Source organism: Hermetia illucens, chromosome 6 (assembly GCF_905115235.1).
Source record: "Hermetia illucens chromosome 6, iHerIll2.2.curated.20191125, whole genome shotgun sequence".
NCBI lineage: Eukaryota > Metazoa > Arthropoda > Insecta > Diptera > Stratiomyidae > Hermetia > Hermetia illucens.
In genome coordinates this window covers 85141303-85157220 of record NC_051854.1, presented here as the reverse complement: position 1 = coordinate 85157220, position 15918 = coordinate 85141303, and the positions used below count along the sequence as shown (strand labels likewise).

At 40.6% G+C, this 15918-nt stretch overlaps 1 protein-coding gene across 3 annotated transcripts in view; it reads left to right on the top strand.

Annotated features, from left to right (window-relative positions):
- The window catches only part of LOC119660584 (ribosome-binding protein 1), a 35814-nt gene that overhangs the window by 2099 nt on the left and 17797 nt on the right, over window positions 1-15918 (top strand). For all 3 annotated transcript variants that reach the window (XM_038069241.1, XM_038069239.1, XM_038069240.1), the window contains exon 2: window positions 9097-10794. In XM_038069241.1, coding sequence (XP_037925169.1) covers window positions 9145-10794 — 1650 coding nt within the window. In that variant the 5' untranslated portion in view covers window positions 9097-9144. The remainder of the gene's footprint in view (window positions 1-9096; window positions 10795-15918) is intronic.

Sequence of the window (15918 nt, the reverse complement as noted above, 5' to 3'; positions counted from 1 at the left end):
TACCAGTCTAGAATTCATCTGGTTTGTTCTGAATGTCTCAATAGTCGTCAAGCTGCCAATTGGGAAGAGGAGGCTAAAGTAAATACACCTACCTATCGCATATGTTTCAACCTGAAATATACATATTCTTACCAATTGGTTCAAAGTACTTTGTCTTTGAACCGGTGACCCTTGCATCCATTCCCTCTGCTGTGCTGTTTAAGCACTAGGTCACTTCTATACTCTCGCAGTCCGTCCTGTCATTCAATCGAGTTTCAAATATCTCAACAAAATGAAACTTCATCAATAAGCTATCACTCCGTGTTAGTAATTCGGGATATCGCGTAGAAGAAATGTCAATCTTCCTTCAGTTGTTTAGGTAGCTCGCCAATTCACTGCTACTCTCAGACATTTTGTAGATTATCCCCTGCGCCTGTGTATGTGAGGATGAAGAGGAGTCAATCCCAAAAGCACCTGCAATGATGTGTGGGAATGTTCTCATAGTCCCAACAATACACATACACTCCCATCTTTGGAATTTGTGCATTTCCTGGCTGTTTTGGATTGGATTCTAATTCCCCAGATACTGGATCTCGATTTCTTTTTTGCTTTGGATGTACAAATCATCAAAGATCTTGTAACTTTCTTAAATATATTTCTGATGTTCATCTTCCAGAATACCTTTTCGACTTGGTTAATTAATTTTCAAATGACTTCTGCTTTTTGTTTAACATTTATGTTCATACCTTGGACCTTAACTCTAGTATTGATTAGCTAGTCTACTACTATACTCCAAACTATCGGTGATGGCACTCCACCCTGTAGACAACATTCGAGTTATATTTTTATGACAATGGAATATAAAGCCCATGACTTGCTTATTTTCAGTACAAAGTATATCAGCCATCTTTTCCTAGAAGATTAAACCCATTTGTCCGCCCCATGGTATTGGTTATGTCCCAAGAATACCACCTTGAGGAGGGGTTCTAGAACGATCTTTGAAGTAGTGGGGTGATTTCAGTAGTTTTAACTGTCTCATTGTCGATTTTAGCTTACGAGCATTTAGCTATTTTGCAGTTTTACTTTTTCCTACCGCTCTCTGTTATCAGAAGGCAGAATGGTGCTATCCTCCACCGTGGGATGGGGCCGCGGGAGGAAGGGTGAGAAGAAGAAGAAGTATATCTATATGGTTAACATTCACCCCTTAGTGGGGTATAGCGCATCAACCACACCTACGCACCATCGCTCGCGGTTACCCGAAATATGCTTCAGTTTCCCCCACGACTTCCCAAGATGCTCGCATCCCCTCTACTGTTCTGCGCCAAGATCCTTGGGGCGGCTCGCTTGTCGGCGTCTTGGAAGAGTGGATTCCACTGCATGACGAAGCCCGCAATGCAATTGTCACCCCTGGAAGGGTGACAAATCCACTGCCACTTTCCTCTTCTGATCACAGTTCGTACGAATGGAAGTCCTGTGCGCCGACCAAGTTGTTCGTTTGAGATAGTGTTAGGTCAGCGCACTCCGATGACATGACGCAGACAGGTGTTGAAGAAAGTTTGGAGCTTTTGGGTGACAGTGGAGTTCACTTTCCATGTGCTACTTCCATATAGCAACACAGAAAGAATACTAGCACAGAACAGTCTCAACTTGATCTAGGTGTTGAGATAACTGTATTTCCAGATTTTACACAGCGCAGCGAAAGTGGATCTAGCGCTGTTAATGCGCCGGGCGACATCCAGTTCGATGCCACCGTCCGTAGAAACCACGCTTCCTATATATACAAATTGCTCCACACTTTCGATGTTCTGCCCATTAATGCAGATAGGGAGAGTGCGTTGACCCGTTAGACTGAGAACATTGGTTTTGCTGGTGTTTATCTTCAGTCCAACACTACCTGCCTTTCTGCAAATCCAGAGCCATTTGGCCACACTCCACGACCCGGTGAGAGAGCAAGCAGATGTCATCAGCCTAGTCGAGGCGTTTGAGGAATGATGTCATTGTCCATTGAACTCCTCCACGTCCTCCGGACAAGGCAGCATGAAGAACGTCACCAATAACAAGAAGAAATAATCTCGGCGACAGGGTGTAAATCCTCCCAGATTTTACATCGGGGAAGCACGTGACATTTTGCGCCGTCATATGTCACTCTGATAATAGATATTAGTTTCTCCGGAATGCGCCTCCTACGTAGAGTGGAGTTGATGTTGATGTGATCAATGCAGGAGGATCCGGAGCGGAACCTAGCTTGCTTTCTGTCGATCAAGCTTTTGAGATGTTCTTTAATGCATTCCAAAATTATTTTAGCTATTATCTTTGCAACGGCAGAATACACACATATACCCCTCCAATTGTCACACTCATAACGGGCTCCACTTCTTTCGGGTCTTGACGATGATCCCCTCCTTCAACTCTCTGGGAAATGTCTCGTATTCCAAGATTTCTGGATGAGTGAAAACAGCAGATCAGCAGTAATTGCAGGTGGAGCGATAAATAACTCTGCGGGGAGACCGTCAAGCCAAGCGGCTTTACTCCGTTTGAGTGCATTGATGGCCGAAATGGTTTGTCTTCTGCTTGGAGAAGCATTCCATCCACAAGATGAGGAACTTCACCGGATGTGAGACGGTTAAGAATCGTGATGAAGTGTTCTTTCCACTTCTTCAATTATTCATCATCGTGTATGAGAAGTCAACCGTTGACCTTCACAGAATCATCGAGAGATTTGCGACCACATTCAAGCTCTTTTGTGATGTGGTATATATTCTTGAAATCATTGCGATCTGTCGCACTTTCCGCTTGCCTGACCAGCGCAATAGCAAATTTACTCTTGTCACAGGCTGCACTACACTGAACTTCCCGGAATTAGTAGCACCCGGGAAAAAAGCACCTTTGGTGACGGTCGATGTTGAACTTAGGGGGTCGTAGCTCTCGAACCCTGCGAGAAATGGTGAACGTAACACGCAAGCGAATGAAAACGACCACCAGGTGGTGATCCACATACAAACAACTGCTAAATCGACTGTTGAGTTAAGAAGTAGGTTCACTTTATTGTTCTTTGTTGGCTATTCGCTACCTTAATCCTAGAAGCTTTTCCCACTGCCCGAGTATCACCCTCTTAGCTGACATGGTACTTACATTCGATGCTTTGAGCTTGAGAAAATTTCGGTCGAGATTGTCCAACCTTTCCTCCTCAAACGACAGCAGGTGTATCTTCTTTCTTTTTCTTGCAATCTCGGACTCCATGATCTTTCACTCGCTTGTCTTCTGAAGTATCCTTTTTCGGCTTCTCCTATCATACCTGTTTGAAAGCGAACGCAACCAAAAGCAGCCCACGATAAGGTCGATAACGATGATAATTTCCTTTCTGTTTGGTTTTTCTTTCTACATGTTACAATCCACGTGGGAAAATTTCCTTCGAAAAAGATTTAGATGGTAACTTAAGTGTTCCTCAAAGAAATTTGGAATTGTCATTTCTTTCGTTATCAATATGCAGATTAGTTCCTGTTGGTTGATCATTATCTAGCGCATTAAGCTATCACTATTTCGGCTGGAATTTCGGTGGTTTCCCATCACTTTCGATGTTTGGTGAAATCTTGGCAAGTGAGTTCTCGGCAGCACCAATTACATATCCATGCCATCGATGACGCCTCTGCAATAGCTTTTTGCCGAAGTCCTGTGTTTCCTTATTGTAGCATTTCCGCGGACTGAGATTGCTAGGTACATAACCAGTAGTTCCTGGTGGTACACTCCGTATTTACGTTCCGCTGGATCGAGCTTTCTTGAAAAGAAAGCCAATGGTTACCAGCAAAAATTAATCTGCTGTTGGAGGACTGCTCCAATCGCGAAGTCAGATGCATCGCAAAAAATGGTCAAAGGTGCGTCAGATTTTGGATGTGCAAGCAGTGTGTTTTGAAAGCTTCAAAAGCTGCGGTAGATCCGCTGGTCCATTTTATTTGTGAATTTCCTTTAATTTTGCCGTGAAGAATCTCGTTGAGTGGTGCCTATACTGCTACTTCTCTGGGTATGAATCTTCTGTAAAAATTTAACAGAATGCTCTGATCGGCTTCACGTTGGTTGGTTGTGAGTATGATTAGATCGCTTTGAGTTTGATTAGCAAGGGACGTGCCCATCTTTTAAGACAAGGTATCCTAAGAAACTGATCTCGTGCTGAGCAGAAACGCATTTGCTTGGATTCGCAACTACTCCATATTGTTTCAACCTTTGAAACAGAGTTCTTAAGTAGCTTGCGTGCTCTTCACGTGAAGATGAAGCGACTAAGATGTCATCGATGTAGGCATATCACCAGTCCAAACTTCCCAAAGCCTCGTCGATGGATGAATCGTTGGAACGTTTGCGCCCGCATTCCATAGGCCGAATGTCATAAACAGGAATTCGCAAAGGCCGAACGGTGTTGTGATGGCAGCATTTGGTATATCTTCTTCAGCTAGCAGGTTCTGGCTAAATGCCCTTATCAGGTCTATTGTTGAAAAGGCAGTTTTACCATAGAGCGTTTAGGTGAAATCTTGGACATTCCGAACTGGGTACTTGTCGGCGGAATTCCGGGCCTTGAGTGCGCGATAATCTCCGCACGATCTCCACTTGTTATTCTTTTTAGGCATCATATGCAAGGGTGCAACTGGATCATGGTATTGAATTCCTTTTACGCGATGTTCAGTTTGTCCGGAGGTAATCGTCAGTGTTTTGTCGCAATTGGTGGTCCTGGTGTTGTGACTATATGGTGCTTAGTTCGATGCCACGTCATTTTTTCTAATTCCGTCCGGACGAGTAATTGGATTGGTACATTCTGCCATCTCTCCTTGGCAGGTAAGATAATTTGTTGAATCGCGAAGACAACCGTACTGAAGATCTGGAAGGAGTCCGTAATGTGCTAAAAAATTTGCTCCAAGGAAAAACGTCCACTATAACAAATCTCCATGGGACTTCCCATCGAAGGCCGAGTTGAGTGCGAGGTTAGCAATTTGGCGTTTCGTTGGCATCCGAACCAGGCTTCTCTACATGGTCCTTGTAATTTCGAGCGCGGATAAACGCATATATCGGCACCTGTGTCTATGAGAAACCGTGTTCTCGTATATTTGTCACACATAGACAGGCAGAATGAAGACGATGAAACGGGGCCTTTTGCTATCTTCAACGGCTCCCAAAGGCTTTAACTGTAGCCCAATTACACGGTTTCACGCATTTGGTGGCTTCGGCATTATATCTCCAGTGGTACCAGCATATAACTTGGGGACGAATGTGATCGAGAATGAGAGCGTCGACGTTTACGTGCGGAAGAATTCGCGGGTTTCACCTGTGTAGCTCCGTTTGCAGCTCTGCAAGCTGACTTGATAATTGCTGGTCTAGTGGCGTAAAACTGGTTTCCGCTGATGAAAGCGAGGATGTTGTTCCCGTAATACTTGACGGAAGTGTGGCGTAGACCTTATCAGCCATGTCGGTCGCAGTTTTTAGTGTCTGCCCATCCATCGTCGTCATAATCAGTTGAAGGGCAGATGACAGGCGTCTAAACCATAGACTTTTTATCAGCGGCTCCGGAACTGTAGTACCGCCGAGACACTGCAGACGGCCGGGCGGGTTTCCTGTTCACCCATATATGTGTCCTTCATGAGCTGTTTCATTTTCTCCTCCTGGCTAGCACACAACTTTTTATTAATTGCTTGGGTAAGTGGTAATATGAGCTGTCTGTCACGGGCTCCGTAATTATGTCGCGGACTTCGGTAACATATCGCGGTGACAGCATCGTTATGACTTGCAAATATTACTGTTGTGGATCTTTTAAGTTATACCTCACAAAGTTTGCCTCCACTATTTTAAACCAAATCTCACCACGTAATTACCATGGTAGTTGAGGGACGCGTTAGTGTTAAATTCGTCTTCTCGATGACTTCAATCGGACTGCTCATCAAGCCTGTAATTTCGTTAAAGGTCATTGCATTTAAGTAGGCAATGGAATTTGCTGGTTCATACCGCTATTTTGGAATTCTATGCTAGGCCAGGTAATAAACTTCTACTTTGCCCAGCGTGCTCAACCTGCGCTACCAGCTACCACGTTCGAAAGCTCCCAGGTGTCCCAACATTTCCGATAACAAATATACTACCCAACACAGAAACCTGCTATTGTTGCACTGGATGGCGATGAAAAGAATATATCCTTGGCTATAATGATTTAGGCCAAATCAGCCTCTAAGATGACACAACTTGTCGTTGCAGAAATTGCGTTGTGCGGGGATTCTGTCGAATTATTCCCTGTAAGTCACTAATACAAAGGGATGAACTACAAAACTAATCTGATTGTCGTTTAATTTGTCTGTTTATTTAAGTATTCGATGTTATATTATCTTTGGAGCATTGCCCGTAGCTGCTTTGTCTCCATTCTGGGAGAGGTTTGACTGCAAATGACAGCCAATTGTTCGTTGCTCGCTCCAATAACGAAAACGGGTGAAGTTCAGGTCTCATATGACCCAAATAGTGTTGTGAAAAATCTGATTCAGCACAGATTTTATGTGAAATCTCCTCATTTTTTTCTAAAAATGTTGATTGCTACTGAGTTTTGCTGCGCCGAAAATGATTCAACACTTTCTCTTCAATTCATGACGTCTGATATCAAATGAACGCGATCTCAAATATTCCGCTATTCACTCCCGCTTATATTTCTTCCAGATAAATAAGAAACATTTCTTCTTGATATTGATTATGAGTTTCCACTTTCTTGTTACATATTGGGTGTTCTGCTATCCTTTCCCAATGGTTCCAACAATCACTTTTTGCAATTATCCCATTATTCCGGCCAAGCCAAGCCAATAATGTCTCCCCAATGATTACGTGCATACACTTTTGCTTGCATTTTCTCCATTACTTCTGATGATAGTGATAGCCCACATCCGGTGATGGCAATTTATAGCAACTACAACTGAATGAAGCAGAAAATGGACCGGACGTTGATGTTATCACTTTTAGTATATTTTTAGGTCTTCCAATAGGCCAGAGATAAGGTGGGCTCGTTTCTTCCGACATTTTTTTTACATCCTTACATTATTTGAATTTGTTTCGATAGCTAAATTGCCAAGTCATCAATTAATTTTTGGAATTGTGAATGAAAACCATTGCTGTGATCGTTTAAATGCGGGAGATAGACATATTTTTATTCTGGATAGAGTTAAGTTGATTATCAAATAAAAGACGTTGATTTTTCAATGCTCCGACGTAGCAATGAGTAAGAAATATTTTCGCTGTCCACCAACAAGAAAACCATGGAAAAACCACACCTAGGCGCCCTTCTTATCTTTTCTTCAATGTAATATATTATTGAACTTCAACGCGAAGGCTAACCAACATTTTAAATAAAACATTGGTTACTTTTAACTCCAAACCATTACGTAGTCGGAATGAAAGAAAGTGAAAAACGAAAAGATGGAATATTACAGAAGTTTTCACATTTAATAATTTTTTCGATGGTTAATGAACAAATCACGAAGATTTGGACGTTTAAATAGCATGATACATGTGTTATGCTCATTCTACCTTTCGAATCGTGGTTCGATATAAGCTTTTTTATTTGTTGAACACTCTACCCATTGGCAATACCCGCGAATAAATGTGAAAACCTTTGGAGCTTTTCGCTTGGGGGTCGTTCTTTTTGGCATCTGGCGTTATTATTATTTTTGCACTATTTTTTATGGATCGTTAAGTGATCTATTGGGTTGGTTGGGTAATTCATCGAGTTTTATCTGAACAAAAAAAACAATTATTATAACAATAAATCATTTAACAATATATTCGCTGCCATTGTTTACGATATGCTTCCATTTTTATACGACTCTGTTAATCACGTTTCGCCTGGTCTAGTGTCGAGAAAGTTGTTTACCTAGTTTTTGAAGTCTTCTTTGTTGTGAAAAGCAACGCCTCTCATTTGATCTGTCAGGGACCGGAAATGATGAAAATCCTTTGGTGCAAGGTCTACAGAGTATGGCGAATGTTAGAAGATCTTTCGAGCTCTTGGAGTGCTGTTTTGACAACTGGTGCTACATAGATTCCAGCGTTGTCATAAAAGAGTTTCGTTTGATCTTGTCTTTTTTGGGTGGAGGTCGTGCTTAAATCTCGGATTTGGCGTTTCTGCTGCAGCTACCCACTCATTTCTTTGCCTCATATTGACGTACAGGCAATATTTTTTGTTCCCCATCATGGTTCGATATAAGAATCGTCGCTTGCGTCCACGCTTTGGATACTCTTTCTTAGTGTAAAAAATAATAAAAAGAAAACTTATTAAAAATTATCGTCTTTTAGAGCACAAAAGTTCCCTAAGAATGACTTTAAACACCAAAATAAATTGTTTCAAAATAGAATTCAAAACTGTATGAATACATTTATCAACCCCATATAATATATTTCGGTCCGCACTTCACACTTAGCATTATTGGTCGGTATGTTGAAGACATCCTCCTGCAGTTCAGATCGTTGTCCACTCCCGAAAGCCGCGTATAGCAGGATTGATTAGAGATTATACTTTGCCCTCCGATATTAGGCATAATCCTTGTTTGAGATAAATAAGCTCTTGCCACCTTCTCCCGCGCTTATTATAGATGGTATAGGTGACCCTTGACGTTCAGCATTGTAGATAATTCCCTGCAGGTACTCAATTGTAGCCCCAAAACCTATTTATTTCAATCAAATGTTAGTTAATGATAACAGTTTCACCCCTAATCAAGAGCCGAATATTTTAATGGATATTCTACCTCACTGACGAACTCACATCTTTCATTTATGAGTTTCGGTTTGCGCTTTTCAATATTTGCACTTTGCACCATAAGTGGTAATATCGATCCGGTGATTGCCCATATTCTTTTTCGTTGTCATAAGTAGTGACCTTCTAGGTTTGGAACTAATTTCCACTTCATTCTTATCTTTTGTACCTTTCGATGCTCTCTCTGGCCTTTTTTGGACTTTGAAATTTTGGTGCTAGAGATTGTATTGCATATTGATTTCCGATCACATGCTTGTGCTGCTGCTTAGCGGCTTCCGTTTTTGGTGGAATTTCTGCAATTAGTAGTTACCATTGTATTATATATAATTTAAAATTAATTCTATTAATATTTCTTTTTTCAGATTTGAAATTTCCAGTTACTCCAGATATTAAACAGGAATTATGCAAACATGGACCTGCACATAATCCTTGTTATTGCTTGTGTGTTTTTAGCATCTTTGATTTCTTTATTGGTTATCCATAAGTTTTTCCGTGGCAAGACATTCGAGGAAGTGGCAGCTGAAAAACGTATGTTGGCTGAAAAACTTTATGGAACGAAATCCAAACGAACGGGATCAAGTTCGAAACGATCAAATGTGAATCAAAATACAACAAAGCCTACTAAACGAAAAAATAGTAATCCTAAAACGTCATCTAACCCGGGCACTACTACCAATAAATCTGAGCCAATTGTAGTTGAGGAAGATTCCGATGCTGAATCTTTGAGTACTGTTGAAGATAATTATTCAAAGGAAATAACAGAAGTGGTAAAGAGAAACTTGAAGGAAGAGGCTCTTGAAAGTAGCAAAATTCAAAAGGCACAACCCAAAGAGTCGAAGAAAACTAAGCAAGCAAAGAAGGATGCATCAGCGACTACGGTTAAAGATTCGATCGAGAAGGTTGAAACCCCATCGCACGAAGTTTCCAGTGGTCATAGTAAAGAGGCGAAGCAGCCCGATGAGAAACTAGCGAAGCAAGTCGATTCACCCAAGGTTCAGAATAAGCAGAATAAACCGAAAAAGAAGCCTGAAGTCAGCACTCCACCAATCCCATCAAAGAAAGATTACCCAATACCAACTGTCAATTCGGTCATGTCTATTTTGGGTCGAGCGGAATTCACCCGAGGCGAAATTCAAATTCTTATAGATTACCTTCTAAACAAGCAACAAGACACTACCGCTAATCACTCCGAATGGAGTGACGATATTGTTCAGAAGTTACGTAAGAAGCTTGAAGAGAAAGAAAAAGCTATCGAAGAAGAACAAGCCACCTCGGCTGGAATACAAGCAAAACTTCGTGAGCTACGCACTACAATCAACACTGAACGAGTTCAACACAATGCGGCCATCAAAGGTTACATTGATGAGATCCAAGCCCTGAAGACGGAACTTCAAAACGGTACACAGGATATGAATGATCGCATGGAAAAGCTCAAAGAGCAGTACAATATGCTTAAAATGCAAAGTGAACATTTCAACCCTCAACTGCTACTGTCTCAAATAAACAACCTAAATCAGTTCAAAGACAATGCCAAACGGAATGCTTTTGTTAATCAAATTCTTGAAATACTGCAGCCCCAAAATGACGAATTGCTACAATTGAAAAATGAAAACATGACTTTACGTAACGATATCCTACTTCTCAGTAATCAGAATAAATCTCTCATGATTAATTTCAATGATGCTGAAAATAAGCTAATATGCCAGCAAAAAGAAAATGACGACGAAAAAGCAAATACACAGATACAGATCAAAAATTTGCAAGCCGCATTGGATTCAGCCAAGTCGGAGATGATGGTAATCCAAACCAACTCACAGAATCACGTTCACAGCTTGAATTCACAAATCGACGAATTGAATATGCAACTAGGCGTGGCAAAGAATAAATATGTCGATCAGGTGAGCGAGATTAATGAACTACGTACTGTTATGAACAACTACAAAGCGACGATACAAGAGAAGGACCAGAAACTTGCTGACTATGAAGCGAATATCCGGAATTTAGTTAACAAGGAAGACTTACTAATGAAACAACTACAGGAGCAGAAAGAGAAGAATAATGTAAGTAAAAGTTAAATTTGTTTTGACGGGTTTTGTTGCATGTTTATTTTCATTGCATTTGTTTTTATTAGAACGATATTATTGCATACTTGATTAGTCAGTGTTTAGATTCCTTTGAAATTTTATTCAAAACTGATTCACGATGTAAATTTCAATTTCGAAACTTAAAAAAACAATTTCCCGTTCGTTTTTTGTCGCTTGGAGGAAAATCATGACGAGCTCGTTTTGTGCAAATGCTTTGTGGATTGACCTTTCCCCTTCAATCTCACACTTTCCGTATAACTATTTAAATAAACTACCGGAAAACAAATAATTAGAAGATCAATAACTGATTTAATAGTGTTGAATCATAACTGCACGATGTGGTGTGGTGTGCATTTGTGATCTGAGAGACCTTTATAAAATGTGTGCGACCATTCCATATTCCAAGAAAACAATAGCTTGAATAGGCGAAACTTTTATTTCGGGTTTTATGAATGGTTGGGATTTACAGTGGGGATCTACGTACCACCTTCTGCGTGTTTGTGCAATATCTTTATTGGCGCTTCGGTATATGCAGCTACTTTGTTCGCCGAAATCTATTCAGGTAATTTTCATTAATATGTAGACCACTTTGTATATTGTATTGGGAAAATACTGGCTAGTTCAATTATTAGTCATGATCACCCTAGTTATAAACAATTTAATACGAGGTGGATCTTATAAAACACTGACTATGCTGTTGTTGATTTGATCGCATTTCTTCATTTGATTCTCACCCCCAAAATCCTCTGTTGTCCTAAAATCAGTTCTGTCAACTTCCTTTTTGAGGTTTTGTGTAAACACAAAACCTTATTAAAATCGGTTTACTGTCTGTCCGCCCGTCACGCGCATTTTTCTCCGAGACGGTTGTAGCGATTGACACCAAATTTGGTAGAAAGGTGGGGGAGGTGGGTGAGTTACATCCTTTTACATCGAATTTAGGAGGGGGTCCCCATACATGCAAAAGGAGGGTGTACATTTTTTTCATCAAATATAGTCATATTGGGTATCAAATGAAAGGCCTAGTACTTTTCGAAGCCAATCTTAGTTTTGAGATTTGTTAGAAAGCTGGAGAATGCGAGGGGTTAAAAATGATCATTTTTTTAACGAACCCATTCTCAGAAACTACCAAACCGCCTAGGCTCCGAAATACCCTCCATACGATACCTGTTCAAATAAAGTAAATATTATTATAATTTTTAATAGTTTACAGGAAAACCCCCCTTAAGTTCATCCTAGAACGAACTTTTGCAACAATATAGGCTACAGCATAGAGCGTGGTTGTGCAAAATTTGGTGAAAATCGCACTATTATTAACAAAGATATACTAGGTCAAAGCTGTCGCTTCTGTGCAAATTCGAGACTATGAATGTCAATACTACTTGAAAGTGGATATTTTTAAATGCATACTCAAACCTCTTTATAAAAGAAATACATAAAACCTTTCATACCTGAAGCGTCTAGCTTCCGGTTTCCAGATTTGTTTAGATTTTGTGTGAAGAAAAAATCCATCATTTGAAGTTGGTTTAAGGGGGGGAGATACATACGGAGGGGGGTAACATTTTTTTCACCGAATATGATCATGTGGAGGCATCCGAACGAAATCTAGACCTCAAAATGCATCCAATGTCGATATTTGCTCAAATAAAGTCAGCATATTACCATATTTTAGAAATTTACGCGAAACCCCCTTTCAGTTTATCCTAAAAGTACAATTTGATAACGTTATAACTAATAATATAATACACAATTTTGGAAAGTTTGAAGAAAATCAAACCATTATTAACAAAGTTATAACAGGTCAAAATTGTGTATTTCGTATGAATTTATTACACTCTAAGCCTCTCATCGTGTAAGATAAACTGATGTGAACGGCGGAGCTGGAGTTTGGAAATGCATGCCAGGCGAGCTATAAAAGGAAATTGTGTGTGCTAATAAAGCATTGCTTTGTGGCGAAAAAATACGGTTGAAGCCGAAGTTTGGCCTAATAAACACTGTTCGGACTACACCAAGAAAATTAACCATTAAGAAATGGGTTGCTAAGTTTAAATGAGGCGAAATGAGAATCGAGGACGATGCACACAGTGGACGCCCCAAATGAGGCTGTTACCGACGAATACATTAAAAAAGTCCACAAAATAATTTTGGATTATCGCAAAGTGACGTGGATCGAGATAACTGAGGCTTTACAGATATCAAAAGAACGTGTTGGACATATCGTGCATGAATGTTTGCCGCGCGAGCTCATAATCCAACAAAAGCAACACAACGAGCTGGCAATGCAGTGTTTGAAGTTTTTCCTTGCGTCGGGCAAGTAAAACTCATCACTTTGAAATATCGTTACCTGTAGAGTGGTAAGCTTTTGATGCGCGTTTCTGAAAATCCGCAATGTTCGATGGGGCTTTAAAAGACAATGCCTTGAACTATAGTTTCTGGTCCGAATCTGAAAATCCAAGCCAAATAAAAAGCTTCTGCAGATTGCATTCGTATCTAGTCCTAGGATTTTTTAGAGCACATCATCGTTGTAAACTCGACTTACTTTATATTTGAGAAGAGGTGTCTGGTAAAGTGTTGTCTTTACTTGCGACATGGATGATTCTATGAGAAATTAGTCAATGTAATACAATTGCCGATTTTGTGCTTGAAGGTATAAATGAGGGGCTTGCTTTTCGTCTTTTGATAATGAATATTTAGTTCTCAATTAAGTCCTGGAAGAAATTTATGGCACTATAAATGGGCTGCAATCTCATGTCGTTTATGCTATATCTAATCAAACCGTTTAGTGGAGCCTAATTGCTCGAGCACATTCATGCATTTGAAGCATCGCTCTGAATCGCTAAAATAACTGAAATCGCATGGTCACCTAGATTTGCACCTATCTATTACTCGGTTAAGCTTGAATCATGGCTGATCATGGTCTGAAAATGAATCCATTGATGGTGCCTACAATGACTTTCCGTTGCTGACTTAAACCCCTTCTTAGTAATTTCATACTTCTGCACCTTACATTTTACTCTCGGAGCGGAGTGAATGAAAGACAGATTAGAAGTGGGTACAACAGGTGTTTTTCGAGATTTTGATAGTAAACCCAGTTTCTGAACTTTCTACTGGACGGAAACAATCCCTCCACCATGCATGAATCAATATCAATTGGGACTGAACACTAACGTTCACATATCGGTTGCTGTCTTCGGTTATTGATTGAATTTATCAAGATGTTCCACTGAACTTCTTGCAGTTTATTCTCCTGTTGCGGAATAAGAGTTATTATTTTAAATATGTACCTTAGCGATTAATTTTTTAGGAAGTGCTCATAGATTTGTGTTCGCTTAAAAGTATTCTTGCTCAGTCCTAACTTAAGGGGTTAGGCCACTGTAGAAATAACGAACATTTTTCTTTTTCTGAAAAGATGCCGTAACATTTTGAGAATAACATTCTCAAAGGACTAAGGTGGGAAAATGTATCTAAACACTTCTATTTTGGCCGAACCCATCTTATTCTGATGCGAACATAGTGAAAATTTGAGAGGTGTATTTTCTGAAACTACATTTTTGAAGGTGTCCGAAATCCTACTTGAACATATGTTGACCGATTGACTTGTAATTTTAACTGTATATTTATATTTGTGGTACATTGCGCATGGAAATAGATATGATTGTGCGATACATTGCATAGTTTTTTTTTTCTTCGGCTTTTATCGAAAATTTTTAATTCTTTTAAGAACGCCGTTGCGTTAATCGACATATCGCAAAAATCCTATGTACTTCTCTAGTTATGCATACGTGGAGTCGAAAAAATTTAGAATTGGTCTGGCATTTGAAAAAGAAAACGTCGTCGAAAAGAAGCTGTTTAGTCCCCATTTTCTTTAGCAATACTTAAAAAAATTATACGGTTTATCGTATGTACAAGTAAGGGGTAAGGGGGCGGTGACATCAGGAGCGAATTAGAATTAGAAACGGTGGTGGAAGACCTCAACACAATCGTCATTGACGCATATGAGGCCAGCTGTCCGACCAAGACAGTCAAGTCATCAAGGGATGTACCATGGTGGAACAGGAACTGAGCCAGAATGAGAACGGAGGTACGAAAACTCTTTAACCGGGCAAAACGAACCGGGGACTGGCGGAGGTATAAAAATGCACTGACTGCGTATAGCAACGCCATCAGGGAAGCGAAACGGAACAGCTTTAGGGAATTCTGTGAAGGGATTGAACAGATCACAGAAGCAACCAGGCTGTACAAGGCTGTAGCCAAAGACGGGGGAATATCCTCTGTCTGCCTGAAAAAGGAAGATGGGACATTCACCGAGAATGAGGAGGACAGGGTACACCTGCTTCTCAGAACTCATTTCCCGGGGTCCTACCCCTCGGCGGCAGGCGACAATAATCTGCCTGACACCCCAACAACGAATAAAAGGGGAAGGAAAGAGAGCTGGAAACTAGCAAAAGAGGTATGCTCAGAAGCTAGGCTAAGATGGGCAGTGGGAACCTTTCAACCAATGAAATCTCTAGCAGATGGCATTTTCCCAGCACTTATCCAGAGAGGCCTAGGAATTATCTTAGAGTCTCTTCTGAGGGTGGTAAGGGGGAGCGTAGCACTGGGTTACATACCAAGGGCATGGAGACGGGCAAAAGTGGTCTTTATTCCGAAGGCGGGTAAAAAGGATCCTTTTCACTCTAAATCTTTCAGACCAATCTGCCTAACATCGTTCGTACTCAAAACGGTGGAGAAGGTCATAGACAACTATATTAGAACTAACGTTCTAAAGCGTAATCCCTTACATCACTGTCAACACGCTTACCGGGCAGGAAGGTCAACTGAAACTGCTCTGTATCAGCTTACAGAGGTACTACGGGACGCCATAGAAACAAAAGAAATTGCACTGTGCGCGTTTTTGGATATCGAAGGAGCATTCGACAACACATCGCACACAGAGATACAGGATGCCCTGAGCCGCAAAGGAGTGGGAAACACCCTGGCACTCTGGATGGACAAAATGCTAGAAAGCAGACAAATAGAGGTACAAACAGGTACAAATTCTATTATCATGAACACCACTCAAGGCTGTCCATAGGGTGGAGTACTATCACCGCTGATGTGGAG